Source organism: Uloborus diversus, chromosome 3 (assembly GCF_026930045.1).
Source record: "Uloborus diversus isolate 005 chromosome 3, Udiv.v.3.1, whole genome shotgun sequence".
Lineage (NCBI taxonomy): Eukaryota > Metazoa > Arthropoda > Arachnida > Araneae > Uloboridae > Uloborus > Uloborus diversus.
Genome location: NC_072733.1, coordinates 146,130,860 through 146,146,239, shown reverse-complemented (window position 1 = coordinate 146,146,239; position 15,380 = coordinate 146,130,860). Strand labels below are relative to the sequence as shown.

General features: G+C 34.3%; 1 protein-coding gene across 1 annotated transcript in view; it reads left to right on the top strand.

The window, feature by feature from the left end:
* The first annotated feature begins 300 nt into the window (after positions 1–300).
* Positions 301–15,380, top strand: part of LOC129218489 (aprataxin and PNK-like factor) — a 67,802-nt gene continuing 52,722 nt past the window's right edge. The window contains exons 1-2 of the mRNA XM_054852772.1: positions 301–569; positions 13,047–13,121. Coding sequence (XP_054708747.1) covers positions 474–569; positions 13,047–13,121 — 171 coding nt within the window. The 5' untranslated portion in view covers positions 301–473. The remainder of the gene's footprint in view (positions 570–13,046; positions 13,122–15,380) is intronic.

Here is a 15,380-nt window from a genome sequence, read left to right as displayed (position 1 = left end):
CGAATCCGCGTTCTTACATCCTTCAGAACCCGTTTCAGCCACTCTTACCGCTCCCGTTTGCGACTATTTTTTTAAATGAAACTCGAAAGCGAACAAGGAGCCAATCTTGCAGCTCGGCGGCAACCCTATTTTCCCCCTGTAACCGGTTGCGCTTTCCGAGCGTAGCTGTTGTCGCAACTCTGAAAACTACGTTTTCATATAGGGACTCTACCTTTTGGCAACGTCATACACTGAAGTGTGAGGACCTAAAATTAAACCAATGAAATGTCGGATGAGTGAAAGTGGATGCCCTATGTTTAGCCGCTGTTGAAAAATAAAGAGTTCCTATTTTTTTCTTCTTGTCTGGCAACATAGGTTTCATGGTTTTTGTTTACAACCGTTGTTTGTGTTTCTGTCTTGAATATTTTGGTGCTATTTCATCTCGTTTATACTTACTCTGGTGATACAAGTCAAAGTTTGCTTGCTCTCTTAAAATGCCGAAATTAATCTTAAAACCATTTGATGACAGATTACAAACCGTCATCATTCCAATGGGTAAAACCATTATAGGACGAGGCCCTTTACTAAACGTAAGTTTATGCACACCTGAATGATGCATTTTTGATCTATGCCATCTATAATTAAATGCAAACATGCATCAGCTTAAATTACTTGCATTGACGAATACATTGTGATTGTGACCATATTTACTCCATTGTTAACATTCATCTTATTATTATTTTTTTTTTTAATGTTTACGAGAATTGATGCTTTAAGCAATGTACATTTTTGAGTTTCGTCTATTGCACTGCATATACGTATACAATGAAGCATCGTGCGCTGTTTGTCGATATTATGATGGTTATTTGAAAACTAATGTCCGTTTACTTATAAAACATGAAACATTACAGATGTTTTCAAAAGCTTCATTTTTTCATGGTTGTAGTTTTAGCCGGAAAAAACCTATTTTGGCCATGCCACTGGCAAAAACCAGCCAAAACTGGATTTAACCACCCTGGAGCTGGGCAAAACTGTATTGTATAAAAGCACACTAGTACGTATATTAGGGTGGTCCTTATTTATATGGGAAATTTTTTTTTTCGGAATTCAACAAGTGACGCCCCCTAGTTTTGTGACACTATGATAAAAAGTAATCGGTGCAAAATTTGAACTCGATCGTTCAATAATAACACGTGCCCCTAGGCCGTTGAACTTTAACACTTTTGATAATTTTCTCACAAATCTTCGAGTTTTTACTTCAGACCCAGTACATCCTTTCTCCTAGGTTTGCAAAATATTTTTTACAGCGAGGTAGCTGTAAAATTAATCTTTTTAATTACTTCATATCGTCCAAAGATTTTACATTGAATAAGAATGAAATAGTGCTTTAGAAACTTTACCTTAATTGTACATTTTTCTCAATGTATCTCAATCGTGTGCATTTTTTTCCGATAGTCTTGGATGGTCTGTAAAATACTAAATTGCTTTTGTGACTCATATTTGGTAAATTGATTGTGAAATTCTTCGATTAATTGTGCTCCTCTTTCAGTTGTATCATTCGCAACTTTCAGCATTTTAACGATATCTCTTCCCTTTAAATAGCTTCCTTCATTTTGCCATGAATCAGGATCAAATAGAAAAACATCTTTTGGTGTTTGTAACTTATCAAACAGTTTTATTGACTTGTGATTGATTCCATAAAGAGGAAGATCTTTACTAAGAAAGTATTCCAAATCATCTGTTATCTGAAATTTTTTATACAGTCATCAGACACGTCTTCCTATTCAGCAAGCATTTTTTGAAGTACTCTTTTCCTATCTTCCAAGTTAATTCCTTCATCCAATACGGACAAAGCTACTAGTTCATCCCCTAAGTACCATAAGTGATTGATGAGTTTTTCAATCACTGCTTCTGCTGCATGTTTGTCATCATTTTGTACGCTGCAGGTTTTTTAGACACTAGACTTTATATTAATTTAAAAGGCCTAGAATGGGTTGCTGCGAAAAACTATATCTTCATACAACATTTAACTGTAAAACAGTATTTACGGGCAATCTTTTCATGTAAAGTCAATTTAAATTGTTTCCTAAATATATAAATATTCAAACAATAAATTCCTTTTGCCACCCATCTGCCTAACAGATAAGCTCCAGTTTGACGAAAACATATCCCTGTAGGAGGGAGGACTACACCAAGAAATATTATTACACATTATGAGAATTCTCTATAATATTTCTTAATTCCGCTTTCTACAAACAATAATATGTCATCAAATTCTTCTTTTAGAATTCTAAGTGGTATGTGTACTTTTTGAATTTTGAAGCGCTTAAATAATGGAATATCGAGTCTAGAACTAAAAAAGGCAAGAACTTCTTTAAAAACACTCTGCAGTACAATTTCAAGTGCATGATGATAGCAATACAAATGCAATATATCACCGTTCAGCTTTTGCTCTAAAAAATTACATGCACAATTTATATGGCCGGTATTGTAAACCGCTGTACAAAACACTAAAGCTTGAACAGTTAGCAATAAAGAGCAATCATCTAAGATATCATACACAACTGAAGAATTATCTTAGAAATTCTTAGTAGCTGTTCAACATTGGAACCTGAAGCTATCATGGTAAGCCTATCGGCGTTTTTTTTCCAGTTACATCTGGATGTAGCTTTGTATCCCAGGGAATAACTAAAAAATGTAAATTTAAATTCATGAAATCGGATTTTACCTCTCGAAGTTTTTCTCTTGCTCTCTTAAGCGATGTACGATTGATTATAAGGTTATTTGAATTTGAATTTAAATTTACTGCATCTACATAGGCTGTTAATAAATGAGCAGCATCTTTGTCCCTAATATGGCATTTGTCTTACATTGATGAAATGCGAGCAGATCTCAATAGTTGTCAAGCTTTTTTGGGTTGTGGTAAACCAGATATAGAAAAAAGGTTCAACAGGTTAGGATAGATACCCATTTTGGATTCTAAATGTTGTCAATTGCAAGAGGAATTTGACGATAATAAAGGACTATGTACTGAAATAGAAGACAGTTTAAAGTATAGATTTTTACATTATTCCGATCAGGAATTTTTTCAAATTTATATTTTAGATATGGAAAATAGAGTTTATTTTAAAGTATAGATTTTTACATTATTCCGATCAGGAATTTTTTCAAATTTATATTTTAGATATGGAAAATAGAGTTTATTTTTATGGTAGGGTAATCGAGGGTTTTTCAAAATTTAAATTATAAGAATGCATAAACATTTAAGTATATAACTAAAGAACAGCAAATCAAAATATAATTGTCATTACTTATATTTATTACATGGAAACCTGGTGACCCTATTTGCCACACCTATTATATACACGGAAAATTTTCTAAACCAACACCCCCAAAAGCCTGAAGGAGGCAATTTGTTGTTGTCAAAAATCATTCATTAATGGCCTAGGCCATTCATTAATGGCCTTTAGAATCCCTTGTGTCCATCTTTGTGGAAAGAAATGTTTCCCTACAGCTTGGTTTGAAACGAGCGCGAATAGCGGTATGCCTGTCCCAAGGCCATTGGAGTACATGTACCCTATGTAATATGTAAAATTTTACAGAATGAAAGAGAGAGAATGGTTGGTCTGGAAGTAACAACATCTACTGAGGTTCAAAATTACTTTAAATATGAAACCTAGGAATATTTTTACATAAAAATGAGAAAATCCGCAATTTTTTCTTCGAAACTCAAAAAAGGGGGCCCTAGGGGCACGTGTTAATATTAATGGATTGACTTAAAATTTTGCATGGATCATTTATTTGTACAATGGAACAAATTGAGGGGGCGTCGCGTAAAATATCTGCAACTTCAAAAATAAGGACCACCCTAACGTATATACATAATGTTGCACATTTTAATGCAAAATTACTGATGTCTATAATAATTAAAATAATTTTTAAAACTGATTTTTTTATTTAAATGCAACTTTTCTTATTAACATTGAAAATTGTCCACAACAAAGCACACTCATTTATTAGGAATACGAAACAGCCTGCAATATAAACTAATAACTATTTTTCAGAAAACTTGTTACTTGTATTTAATGAATTAAAAAATAACTACTGTTTGAAACATATTTTTAAAGAATTATGACATATTTCTCCTATAATGGGACCAGTGGCGTATATATGTTTTTATTTTGGAGGGGGCCCCCCGCCCCCTTTTTTTCTAACTTCATTTTTTTGAGGGGTGAGGAGCAACAGTGCCCTGATCTTCTCGTTTTTTTCGAGGTGGGCCATGAACTTCACAATGTCACCCAGTGGCGCAACCAAAAAATAGTTTTAGGAGGGCACTCTTAAAAAAATTTTCCTCTGGGGGGGGGTTCGGGGGTTCTTCCCGCGATTTTTTCGAAATGTTATTTCTCAAAACGCTGTTTTATACGATCTCTGGCAATGTTACAGGGAGGAAAAATTCGAGGGGTCTTCAGCGGAAATTTTAAAAATTGAAATCTTAAAAACGCCATTAGACTAACTTCGATGGTTTTACCGGTAGGGCGGTTCTGGCTCTCACCCCAAAAACTATTTTGAAATTAAAATCCTAAAAAAGTTCTAAAGAGGCATTCAGTGATACTAGGTGAGGGAATTTAAGCGCCATCCATCATTTTTCAGATTTCATACGGGAGCAATTGGGAACTTGTCCGAAATTTTTTTTGTAATTGAAGTCTTCAAAGCGCTACTGTGGACAATATTGGGTAATGTTAGCTGTTCGGCTATTTTTCAAAATTGAAGCTCCATAAAAGCAATCTTAAAACGGTTTTCGATGCTTTGAGAATGCAAGGCGATTGCTAATTGTTCCCTGGAAATTTTTGGACATTGAAATCTTGAAAAGCTCTTTTATGATTTTAGTGGGTAGGGGGGGGGGGGATTTGCAAAGCATAGCCTTTTGAAGATTTTTCTCATTTTTAAACCGACTAGGAAAAAAATAGGGCGGAGGTAAAAGAAACAGGAGGTGTTGGACCACTTGATTAACAGTCAGTAACTTTTGAAATTTTTTATTTTAAGGTTCTTTTCAAAAGCAAATCAGATTTTTCCCAACATTAGGCAATATTTTTAAAGGAAGAGTTCGAGAATCTTCCCCTGAAAGGTAAAACGCAATTTCAGGTCATCTTTGGAGACATTTAGAGGTAAGGAGCCCATAGGCGGATTTAGGCTGTGAATTCTGGGGGTGCAACAATACAGCAGTGGCGTAGCTAGGGTGGGGCAAAGAGGGTGTGGTTCGCCCCGAGCGGCATATTTGTCGGGGTGGCGATTCAGCACTTTTGATGTGAAAAAAATCAAATAAGGAAATCATACTTTAAATCTAATACTGGATTCAATGAGAAAAAAAAAACCTTTTTGAAATGTAAGGTTTTGCTATGACTGAACGGTCATTTCAGTGTTCAAAGTTGAAATATTTCCGAAGTGAGCCCTTAAACCTACCTCATTCACTTAACGTCCTTAAATTATTTTTTAACATTTAAATTGTATTTTTAAAACTTACATTTAGAAAAATATTCAAATAATATCAAATATATTTCTGTAAAAGTTGTTTCTTTGCCAGTGCTGAGTTAATGCAGGGAAAACAAATTGTTGGAACTTTGTTACCGAATAAAAACTGACTCTCTATCGTCCCCAAAGGGTAAAACTGACTTCAGTTTTGATAAAGATTCGGTAGAGAACCCCATCCCCCAATTGTTACTTTTAACTGCAATTTTTGATGTAAATTCAGAATATTTCTCCGAGATAGGCGTCTGACTCCGCTCCCTTTATTTTTGTTGAAAAAATACGGATTAAATTAGTTTACCTTTGCTTCCTTAAACTAAGTTTTCAATTTTGAGTTCGACAATTTTCAATGCTTTAATGTATTAGATATGTCTCATTGAAAGGGTGGCAAATAGAGTAACCGCCCCGGGCGACAGAAACTGTAGCTACGCCATTGCAATATAGGGGATCGGGAGGGGGGATACAGCACTGCAAATGGCGACTAAAGCTGCTACTTTGACGACATTCGACTATTTTGACGACAAAAGCGACTATTTTGCAATCAGTTGTAGAATACGACGACTATTTTAGTAAGTGTAACTAAAATTCATAAAAAAGCTAGGTTTTTTTTCCTCCCAGGAGAAAAAAAAATGCAAAAAAAGTAAAAGCAAAATCGCTTTTTAAGTTGACCCCTAGCTACCGTGGGAAAATTAAAAGTTTTACCGCGTTTAATTTTTGAAAACAATTGTTTTAAAAAGTAGGAAAATGAAATGTCATAAAACATTCACGACTAGAAAAAATGTGATGATTTTATTTTTACCCACAATAGCCATATTTTTTGACTCAATTATCCATGGTTGTTTTAAAGAAAAAGAAAATTGTAGTGTTATACCAATACATACCCAATTACAGAGTATAAAAGTTGTTATATAATACAGCACTGAAATATAATTAAAAGAATGTTTTTATTTGATTTATGTAATTATTTATCGTCTTTCTTTTTTAAATGGAGAAATACTTCCTTTTAATTCGCGTAGCACAATTTCTCTCGCACTGGCGATGAGTGGTGACTGGGTCACACAATAAGCTGCATATTATTGTATTTTTTAGGTTTGCTTTTATGTAAATTAACTTGCAATTAGCTGTAGAAATATATAAGTTGTTTCACACAATTCCTGAGGAGAAATATATATTTCCTCCTGATAAAATATATTTCTTTTAAATTTTCTTTGAAAATCCAACCAAAATTGTTGGGGGTGCCGCGCACCCCCTGGCACCCCCGCAAATCCGCCTATGAAGGAGCCGTTTAAGGGAAATTCCTATGAAACTTTTCAGAATTGAGAGCTTTAAGGCACAATATCAGACTATTTTTGGAGGTAACCTTAGTGAAAGGGTGTTAATTCGCAGAGCCTGATTACTGCAGGGGCATGCGGGGCACAGGCCCTTCCTCTTAGATTTCAGAGAGGCCCAAAATCCCCTTAATTTATCATGCTAATTAAAATTAAATAGTGATTTCACTCCGAACCTAGAGTTGATATCATTGATATTTTTGCAAATGCTGAGACAAAGAAAAAATCTTTTATTTGTTGATAAAAATTCCCGTTAAAAACTTGATCTCTGCAAATCCTAAAACCACTCCAAGTTTAGTCTGTATTTACTATTAAAAGTTATATCATAGATAACTTTGATATTTACAGTTAACTGCAATGGGCAAAGTTTAACCACATCGAATCATGGTTGCCCATATGCAAAATATTAAGGGGGGGGGGCTTAGATTTTTCCCCATGGTTTAGCAGGTTACTTTCCCCTTAGAAACCGATTTCACTACAGATTCGAGTTATTAAAGTTTGACATTTTTAATAACTTATTCATAATGGCTGGAGAAGAAATGCCTTTACATTTTTGCAAAGAAAAAAGTACTAAAAGCAAGGAAGTTCCAATTTCCAAAGGGGGGGGGGGCTTGAGCCCCCCCCCCCATATGGGCACCCTTGCTTCGAATATAATTATCGTATACTATATCTCTTTTACTTTTTAAAAATGTATAATACTATATTGTGATACCAAATTTAGCATGGTTGTGTTAATACGCAATTATCGAAATATTTTATAGCTTTATTATATAGAATAGGCGGGAATAAGAGGGGGGGGGGCACAAAATAATTTCATGTCCAGTGTCTTCAAAAATCTTAGTCGGGTCCCAGAGGGGCCCTGAATTAGAACTGTGCCCCATGTGCAATATCAGAACGATCGAGCTCTGTCGGTTCGGAGACACTCCTCGAGAAATGTTTTGAAATTGATGTCCGAAAAATGCCTACATAAATGCGTTTTAATAAATGCATGAATTTCCATTATTACTCCAACCGAACAACTAAAACATATTTTGAATTTCTCGCAGGGGACGAGAGTTAGGGAGAGGAACATTTTGAAGACTCTTCTTTTTAAACTGACTAGGAAGAAAAAAGGGAGAGGGAGGGGGGTGAAAGAAAGATAGGGGCACTTAATTTGCTAAGCAATAAGCTGCATCTGTTAAAAACATTTTATTTAAAGATTTCTTTTTGAAAGAATTGAGATTTTTTCCCCAACATTATTTGCATTTCTTTTTCTTAAAATAACTTCGCTTTCCCTAGACACGTTCTTTTCTTGAGTTTGGGGTACGGATCCCCTGACCCCTTCTGAACACCCCAGTGGCAGAAACGCCGCGACACGGCGACGATGTCGCGGACAACGAAACCCTATTGCGGACAATTGTGTCCGCACTAAAAAAATATAAGTTGTCCGCAAAAAAAAAGAAAAAAGAAAGGTTGTCCACAGTGAAGAAAAAGAAAAAAAAAAAAGCTATCCGCAACTGTGGGACATAATGTACTGCTGATGCAGGGAGAGAGAGAATGATCGATCCATCGCAGCAAATGTGATTGTTTTTGTTCGCCCGCCTGCGGCACTTGTAAACCATTAACGAAAAGAAAAGGATCTTTTTCGAATTGTTTACTGAAAAAGCAAATCTGAAATCAAAATAACGCATGCATATTTCTGTGTACAAAAAAAAAAAAAGTCAGCACATTTCTGTGATGCAAGCCATACATAACTAACATAGTGAATAATTTTGGTTTGTTTTATCATATCGTATAACTTTTTCTTCCCGCTAATGACTTTAAAAAAAAGAAAAAAAAGCATTTATCAGCGCAGCATTGAAATGCGATGATCGCTTCAAATACGATAACCAGATTTAAAATTATCGCCGTTTAGTGTCTAGTATCACCTTTACTCATCTTTTTTTTTTTTCACGACTCTGAATTTTCGGTGAATATGTCAGTGATAATAATAAAATTCAATATGCACCCCTGTTAAATGATAATTCTAAAATTATTGTATTCAAATAAACTTTTTTATCTACCATTTTCATACTTTTAGTGCTTCCATTTTGAGAAATGCAATCTGATTGCATCCGATATGAGAATGGAAATTTTACTCTTTTTTTTCAACCTAACTTCGCTTCATATGGAAGCAAATAAATGAAAAGTCTATTAAAACCATCATTTCAAGATTTTAAAATGAAATTCTGTTTTTGTTTATGAGTCAAAAACTCAAATGCTGAATAGGTGGTTGAATTTTAGTTTTACTGCAACTGTGTCTATAGATATTAATGATCGGTTTATCATAGTCTTTTAAAATGCAATTCTAAAATAATATTTAAAAAATTAATTCTTTTATGAGTCATTTTTATACTTTTGTAGTCTTCACTTTGAGAATTGCGATCTCTTTGTATCCGCTTTGAAAACCGAATTTTTGATGTTTAGTATGCATTGTTAAGAGGTAAACAAATAAATTCTCCTTTTATTTTTATTGAAATCATGAAGTTTAGACGTTTTTCTGAGAGTTTCAATAGTTAAATGCTCAACCACTGCTTGAATTTTATTTTTTGTTTCAATTTTCAACGGAAATTAATATTAATGGAAAAAAATAATCACAAAAACACCCACTTTGATATTTAGTTTTACAATCGCCCTCCCCCCCCCCCCCAACGCAAAATTATTTGATTTTTCACAAAATGAATTGATTTTTCACAAATAAAATGGACCCTGTGAAAAATCCTGGACAGACCCCTGTTCAATAGCCAATGCATGTTTGCAAATGTCAGGTGCCCACCAAGGACAGAGGGGTGTAGGGGGTCATCAGATTGCACCATTTAAACTTTTAGGGGGAGGTAATTTGAGAAAGATTTTGGTCTCAGTTTTGGACGGCGGGGAGGTCTCTTTCTTGAGAGGGGAGTGTGTCATCCTTGGGAGGGGGGGGGGGGGTCCTGCCTCATTTCAAAAATAATTATTTAAAAAGAGACTTGTTTATGATTTTTTTTAATTGAAACCACGCTCGAAATTTTGCAGACACATTATGAAGTTCTAAAAGCTTGTCGCAGACAGCTACAAAACTTTTTGCCACTGGGCTGAACACCATTGCCTGGTGCCATCTAATGCAGGGTTCATAAACTTTAACGATTCGCGGCACCCTTTGAAGAATTAGAATTTTCCCATGGCATCCTAGTCAAGTTTTATATGTACATATTATTGTCACTATGGACAACCTCCTTCCTTCGCGGCACCCCTTACCTCTTCCTGAGGCACCCAGTTCGGAAATCTCTGATCTAACGTATTATGATTAAAAAAATCTATATAAATATTATTATTATTATAATTATTACTATCATAGTTATTTATTCTTTTTTTTTGTAACGAAAAGTTTGGAAGTTATTTGAGACTATCTGAAACCAAAAATAACTACCTTTATTTTAAAAAAAAATACCAATTTTGGAGGGAGCCCGGACCCCCTCAGCCCCTCCCTTATATACGCCCTTGGATGTGACTAACCTTCTTAAACATGCCGTCATTTGTTTCTTGCCTATGGTGTAAAATGAACTGTTTACTTAAATAATGATCAGTGACTGATCATGGGATTGATGTTTTATATGACTTTTAATATGAACTCATTTATTTTTATTTCAAATTTTATAATTTCCTATATCCACCTCCAATGGCCAAAACTGGACAAAACTGATTTTATCCAAGCCGGTTTTATCCATGGTTAAAACCACCACTGGCCAAAACTCTTACAACCCTGAAATTCCTCAACATGTGTCTCTATTTTTACATAGCTTCCATATTTGTTTAAATATTTGTCATAAGGTTCTACAAGCTTCTGCGTGCCTAAGTCATAGACGTCTGCCGCATGTGTGGATAACCAGTCTTGAACTGCTTCTTTTACCTTATCTGCGGGGAAGCGCTTGCCGCCAAAGAAACTCTTTTAGGTAGCGGAATAAGTGAAAATCACTCCTCGCCGGTAAGGTGGGTGATCAGCTTGTTACAATTCAAAATATCTGACCAGATTTTGTGTGTGAATGGCAGAATGGGGTCTGGCATTGTCATGCAGCAACAAAACTCTAGATGTCGGAAGACCATGTCACTTATCTGTCTATGAATTTTCTCTGCTGAAACTTTCTTTGCTATCAAAAACCGAATCACTGACTATTTCATAGTCGGCAAGCTGATCCATTGTTTTAAACATTTTGAAGTAGCATTGTACTTAGCACACTGCAACAACACCAATGCAAATGGCGTCGTTTGACAAGCAAGGCATACAGAGGGTTTATATGCCTGCGCATTTCAGTGTTTGCGCCGAATTCCATTAGCTGCGACGATTTGAACCCTTGTTTCAGAATAACCCTCATACTCTATTTCACATCCTACATATTATTTTCTGTTTTAAAAAAAGTCCTTAATTATATGACTGCTAACATAAAAGTGCATTTGTGATCGGTTAATTACTAAAAAATTGAATTTTCATGTTGGATAAAGAAAATTTATATAAATAAAAATGTTCAAGTGAGGATAAACCCTAGAATTGAGATCAAAATTAGAAGTATATTTGTCTAATAATTAGTTGTGTATTGAAATTTGGAAATTTCATGAGGTCTTCTAGGTTAATTCTTTTGAATTTTTTCTTGCCAAGTGTGTTCAAAAAGAGCCAGCGGTTGGCGGTCATAAGGACCACTTATTCATTTTTTATGATGACCCAAGGCAGGTTTGACTGGTCTAGGACCAATGGACCAGTAGTAATTTTGCGCACTATGATTGAAATATAACTGAGTGTAGTTATTTTGATATGCTTGCCCAAAGTGCATCAAAAAAAACTAATTAACTTTTTATAAAAATAGTTGACTATGACTGTTTGTTGGCTGTCATTACTCAATTTTCACTGTAGTTTTTTATAGCAGTGATGTGCAGTCGGCCCAATCACACCAAACCTGTTTGGATTGTCGCAATTGGTGCTGTAAAAGCGCTTTTTCGCCAGTCTCCCCTCACTGGATAGAAGCTAGAGTGACGTGGGTTGTCATGGCAACAACCCTTCATTCGTATTTCTGCTTGGATTAGGCTTGTTGATTTCACTGTGTGGGTGAACCGTACATCACTGCCTTATAGGGAATGAATGGATCTATGATTTCTCACGTCATGACCATAATGCAATCTTCCTTTCACCAACAAATCAGCAAGACTGGTTACCATTGTGAAGGGATGTTTCAAAACTTTCAATTTGAATGTTTTTTGGTAGTGTCTCTTCGATGTTGTTGGTTTTGTCCTAATTCGTCACTTGTAAAAGCTCCTCTAGAGTTCTCTAACCAATCACAAGGAAAATAAATGAAATCTTAGCATGCCAAAAAAAAAAAAACTATTAATTGTATGCAATCAACAATCTTAGAAGTGTAGATTCTGAAGGAGGTTAAAACTTGCTATGTTTGCAATGCCACTTATGCATGGAATCAAAATGCATCCACATAAAACAAAATAAAGATGTCAAATCTTAAACCTTGTGTAATGTAAAATTATAGTCTACTGTAATGATTTTTTTCTGTTTACTGTGAGTAAATAGATTTGCAATTTCTAAAATCTCTTAAGATTATAAACACCACTAACTTTTTGAGGTTGCTGTAACCATGGTTTACTATGTGTATGTGCAGTATACTATCTAATTTATATGTGTGTAAAATCAACTGCCATATACCCACACGCTCATATTAATGAATGAAAAAAAAAATCTGTTTGAAATTCCAATCCACTAAACCCTTTTAGTAAATATTTTGCTGCTTTTGATTTTTTAACTACTTGCACCTGTTTATAGCGAAGCCAAAGCCACAGATAACGAATTTATTTTTTATTACATAATAACTTCAGTTTCTCTTCATGTTTTACTGCTTATTTTTATCCTTTTTATCACAAAAGTTTGGCTGTAACAAAAATTTTATTCGGCCTCCTTCGACTTCTTCGCTATAAGCAGACGCAACTGTATTGGTATACATTTTTTTTAGCATATATTTTTTAATTGATTTTTTATTCTCATGATAGTTCAATAAAATAAGCAAGAAGTTGTTCTTGTGAACTACCAGTATTTTACCCTCGTGTTACATTATTATTTTTATCGTAAGCCATTTTGTTAAGTTTATATTCAAAACTTTTAGATTTGGCATTATGAATACATCTAATTAGTTGCAAAATATTGAGAAAATTACTCTTATATTTTAGTGTCGCGACATTCGAGTTTCCAGAAATCATGCATCTTTAGAAATTACAAATAGTGGAGATATCATTCTTACTCCTGTAAGTTATAATTTTCTTTACTTTCTTCCTGAGTGCAAATTTAATGTTTTTTCATTTTTTCATTAACTTGCATTTATTGACTAATTTAATTCATATATTTGTTGGATGTTCTTTTTTTTTTTTTTTGATTTACTTTTTATTTTAATCCCAAATGAGGGACCTCTTACTAATTCTTTATGTAAAAAATTTACTTACTGTGCATGTATAAACAAATAAATGTTTCAGAAATGTCTGTAGAAAACACTTAGAAATTTTGTCATCCTTCCCTACTGTTATGTTAGGTTAGAAAGTGGCTGACTGAGAGGAAACAATGAATAACTGTAAGGGAAGATCATTCTAAATGAAGTGAGATTTTTAGTGGGGTTCCTCAAATATCACTTCAGGGCACCTTTTGTTTAATTATTTATTTATTTTTTTGAAAGAGTCATGAAAATATTTCTGATAACATGAATCGTTTTGCTGATGAAGTCAAAATTATGGGTCTTGTAGCATGAGCACACATATACAAAATTTTAAGGGGAGGGCTCAGATATTTCCTCCAAGGTTTAGCAGGATATTTTCCCCATGGAAACCGATTTTAGTACGGATTAGAGACATTAAAATTTCATTTTTTATAACTTATTCATTAATAGCTGGAAAAGAAATGTTTTTACATTCTGGCAAAGAGAGAGGTACTAAAAGCAAGGAAGTTCTCATTTCTAAGGGGGGGGGGGCTTGAGCCCCCACTTGCCCCCTATATGGGCACCCATGCCTTGTAGAAAATGAAGAATAAGTAAAACAGATGCAAGGTGATTTAGATTAAATTACTAAGTGGACAATAAATGGGATATGGCATCTAATGTTGAGGAATGTCAAGTGCTGCATTTAGACCATGGGAATAAGCGTACAAGTTATTATTTACAGGGTTTGGTCATTAGTCAGGCGGAAAACGTTATTGACCTGGGTGTCTTAATAAATCAGGACTTCAAGTGTAGTCAACAGTGCTGAGTCATTCCACATCAAATGAACTAATTTTTCAAACCGTCCCCACTCAAACATCTCTGATTTGGATAAAATTTTATAGAGGCATAGAGATGCCTTTGAAACTAGCCTATGCAAATTTTCAACTTCCTAGATCCAAATCCTGAGGGTCAAGGATCTCCGAAAAATGTGATCCAAGATGGCGGATTAGCTTTTTGTGCCAAATTGCCAAGTTTACACCAAGTTTACAGAAAATTTTATCACACTGGAAGGCTGAAATTTTAGGCGCTTAAAGTACGTTTGGCCATCAATATATTCAAGTACTTTTTATGAATTTGGGTCCGTTAAATTTCGTGTTACATGCGCATGAACTTGTGAAAAAGCGTGATTGGGAAAACTTTTCCTGTATTTTAGGTTGTCATAAAATTTGAACAAAAATAATTTAAAAGCTCATGCTGCATAATTCCATTGCAAAAATGCTTGTTTTTAATGAGTTACAGTTGCAGAGCTTAAATATCTATTTTCTAAAAGGTATTGTTATCCAAAGTGGCTATGAAAACCGTTCAAGTGAAAAATAGCCTATTTTCAAAGTGCTATAGCTCAAATTTGTCACCTCTCATCTTCTTTTCATTTATACCATTAGAAAGAACACATTTTTCCTTTCAAAAAAAGTTTTTTTTTTCGATGGTGGGCCATTTCACGGTATTTTTGACATTTATGTAGAGTCCGTAATGTGACCTTTTTTTGCCGTAACTTTTTAATTTATGTTTTGATTTGCAAATTATGTTTATTTGAGTTGGTGTGTTGGCAGGAAAAGCTCAAAATAAAATAATATGCTAATAAAACTGTAAATTAAAAAGTTATGGCAAAAAAAGGTCATATTACGGACTCTACATAAATGTCTAAATTACCGTGAAATGACCCTGGTGTTCTTTCGAATAAGGATAAAAAACCAGCTTGAAATTATGCCTGTCATAACAAATTGCCATGTTTAATCTCAGATTATGGGACATTTTTAACACTAGAAGCCTGAAATTTTAGGAGCTTAAAGTAATCTTGGTTGTCAATACGTTCTAGTATTTTTGTGAATTTGAGTTCATTAACTTTTGTGTAGCACATATGCAAAGTCTTGACAAAACGCAGCAGAGAAATTTTTTCCTGGATTTTCGAATGTCATAAATTCTCAACAAAAATGATTCAAATGCTCGAACTTTGTAATTATATTTTCAATATGCATGTTTTTAATGGGTTATAGTTGCAGAGCATAAATATTGATTTTCTGAAAGATATTGACATCCA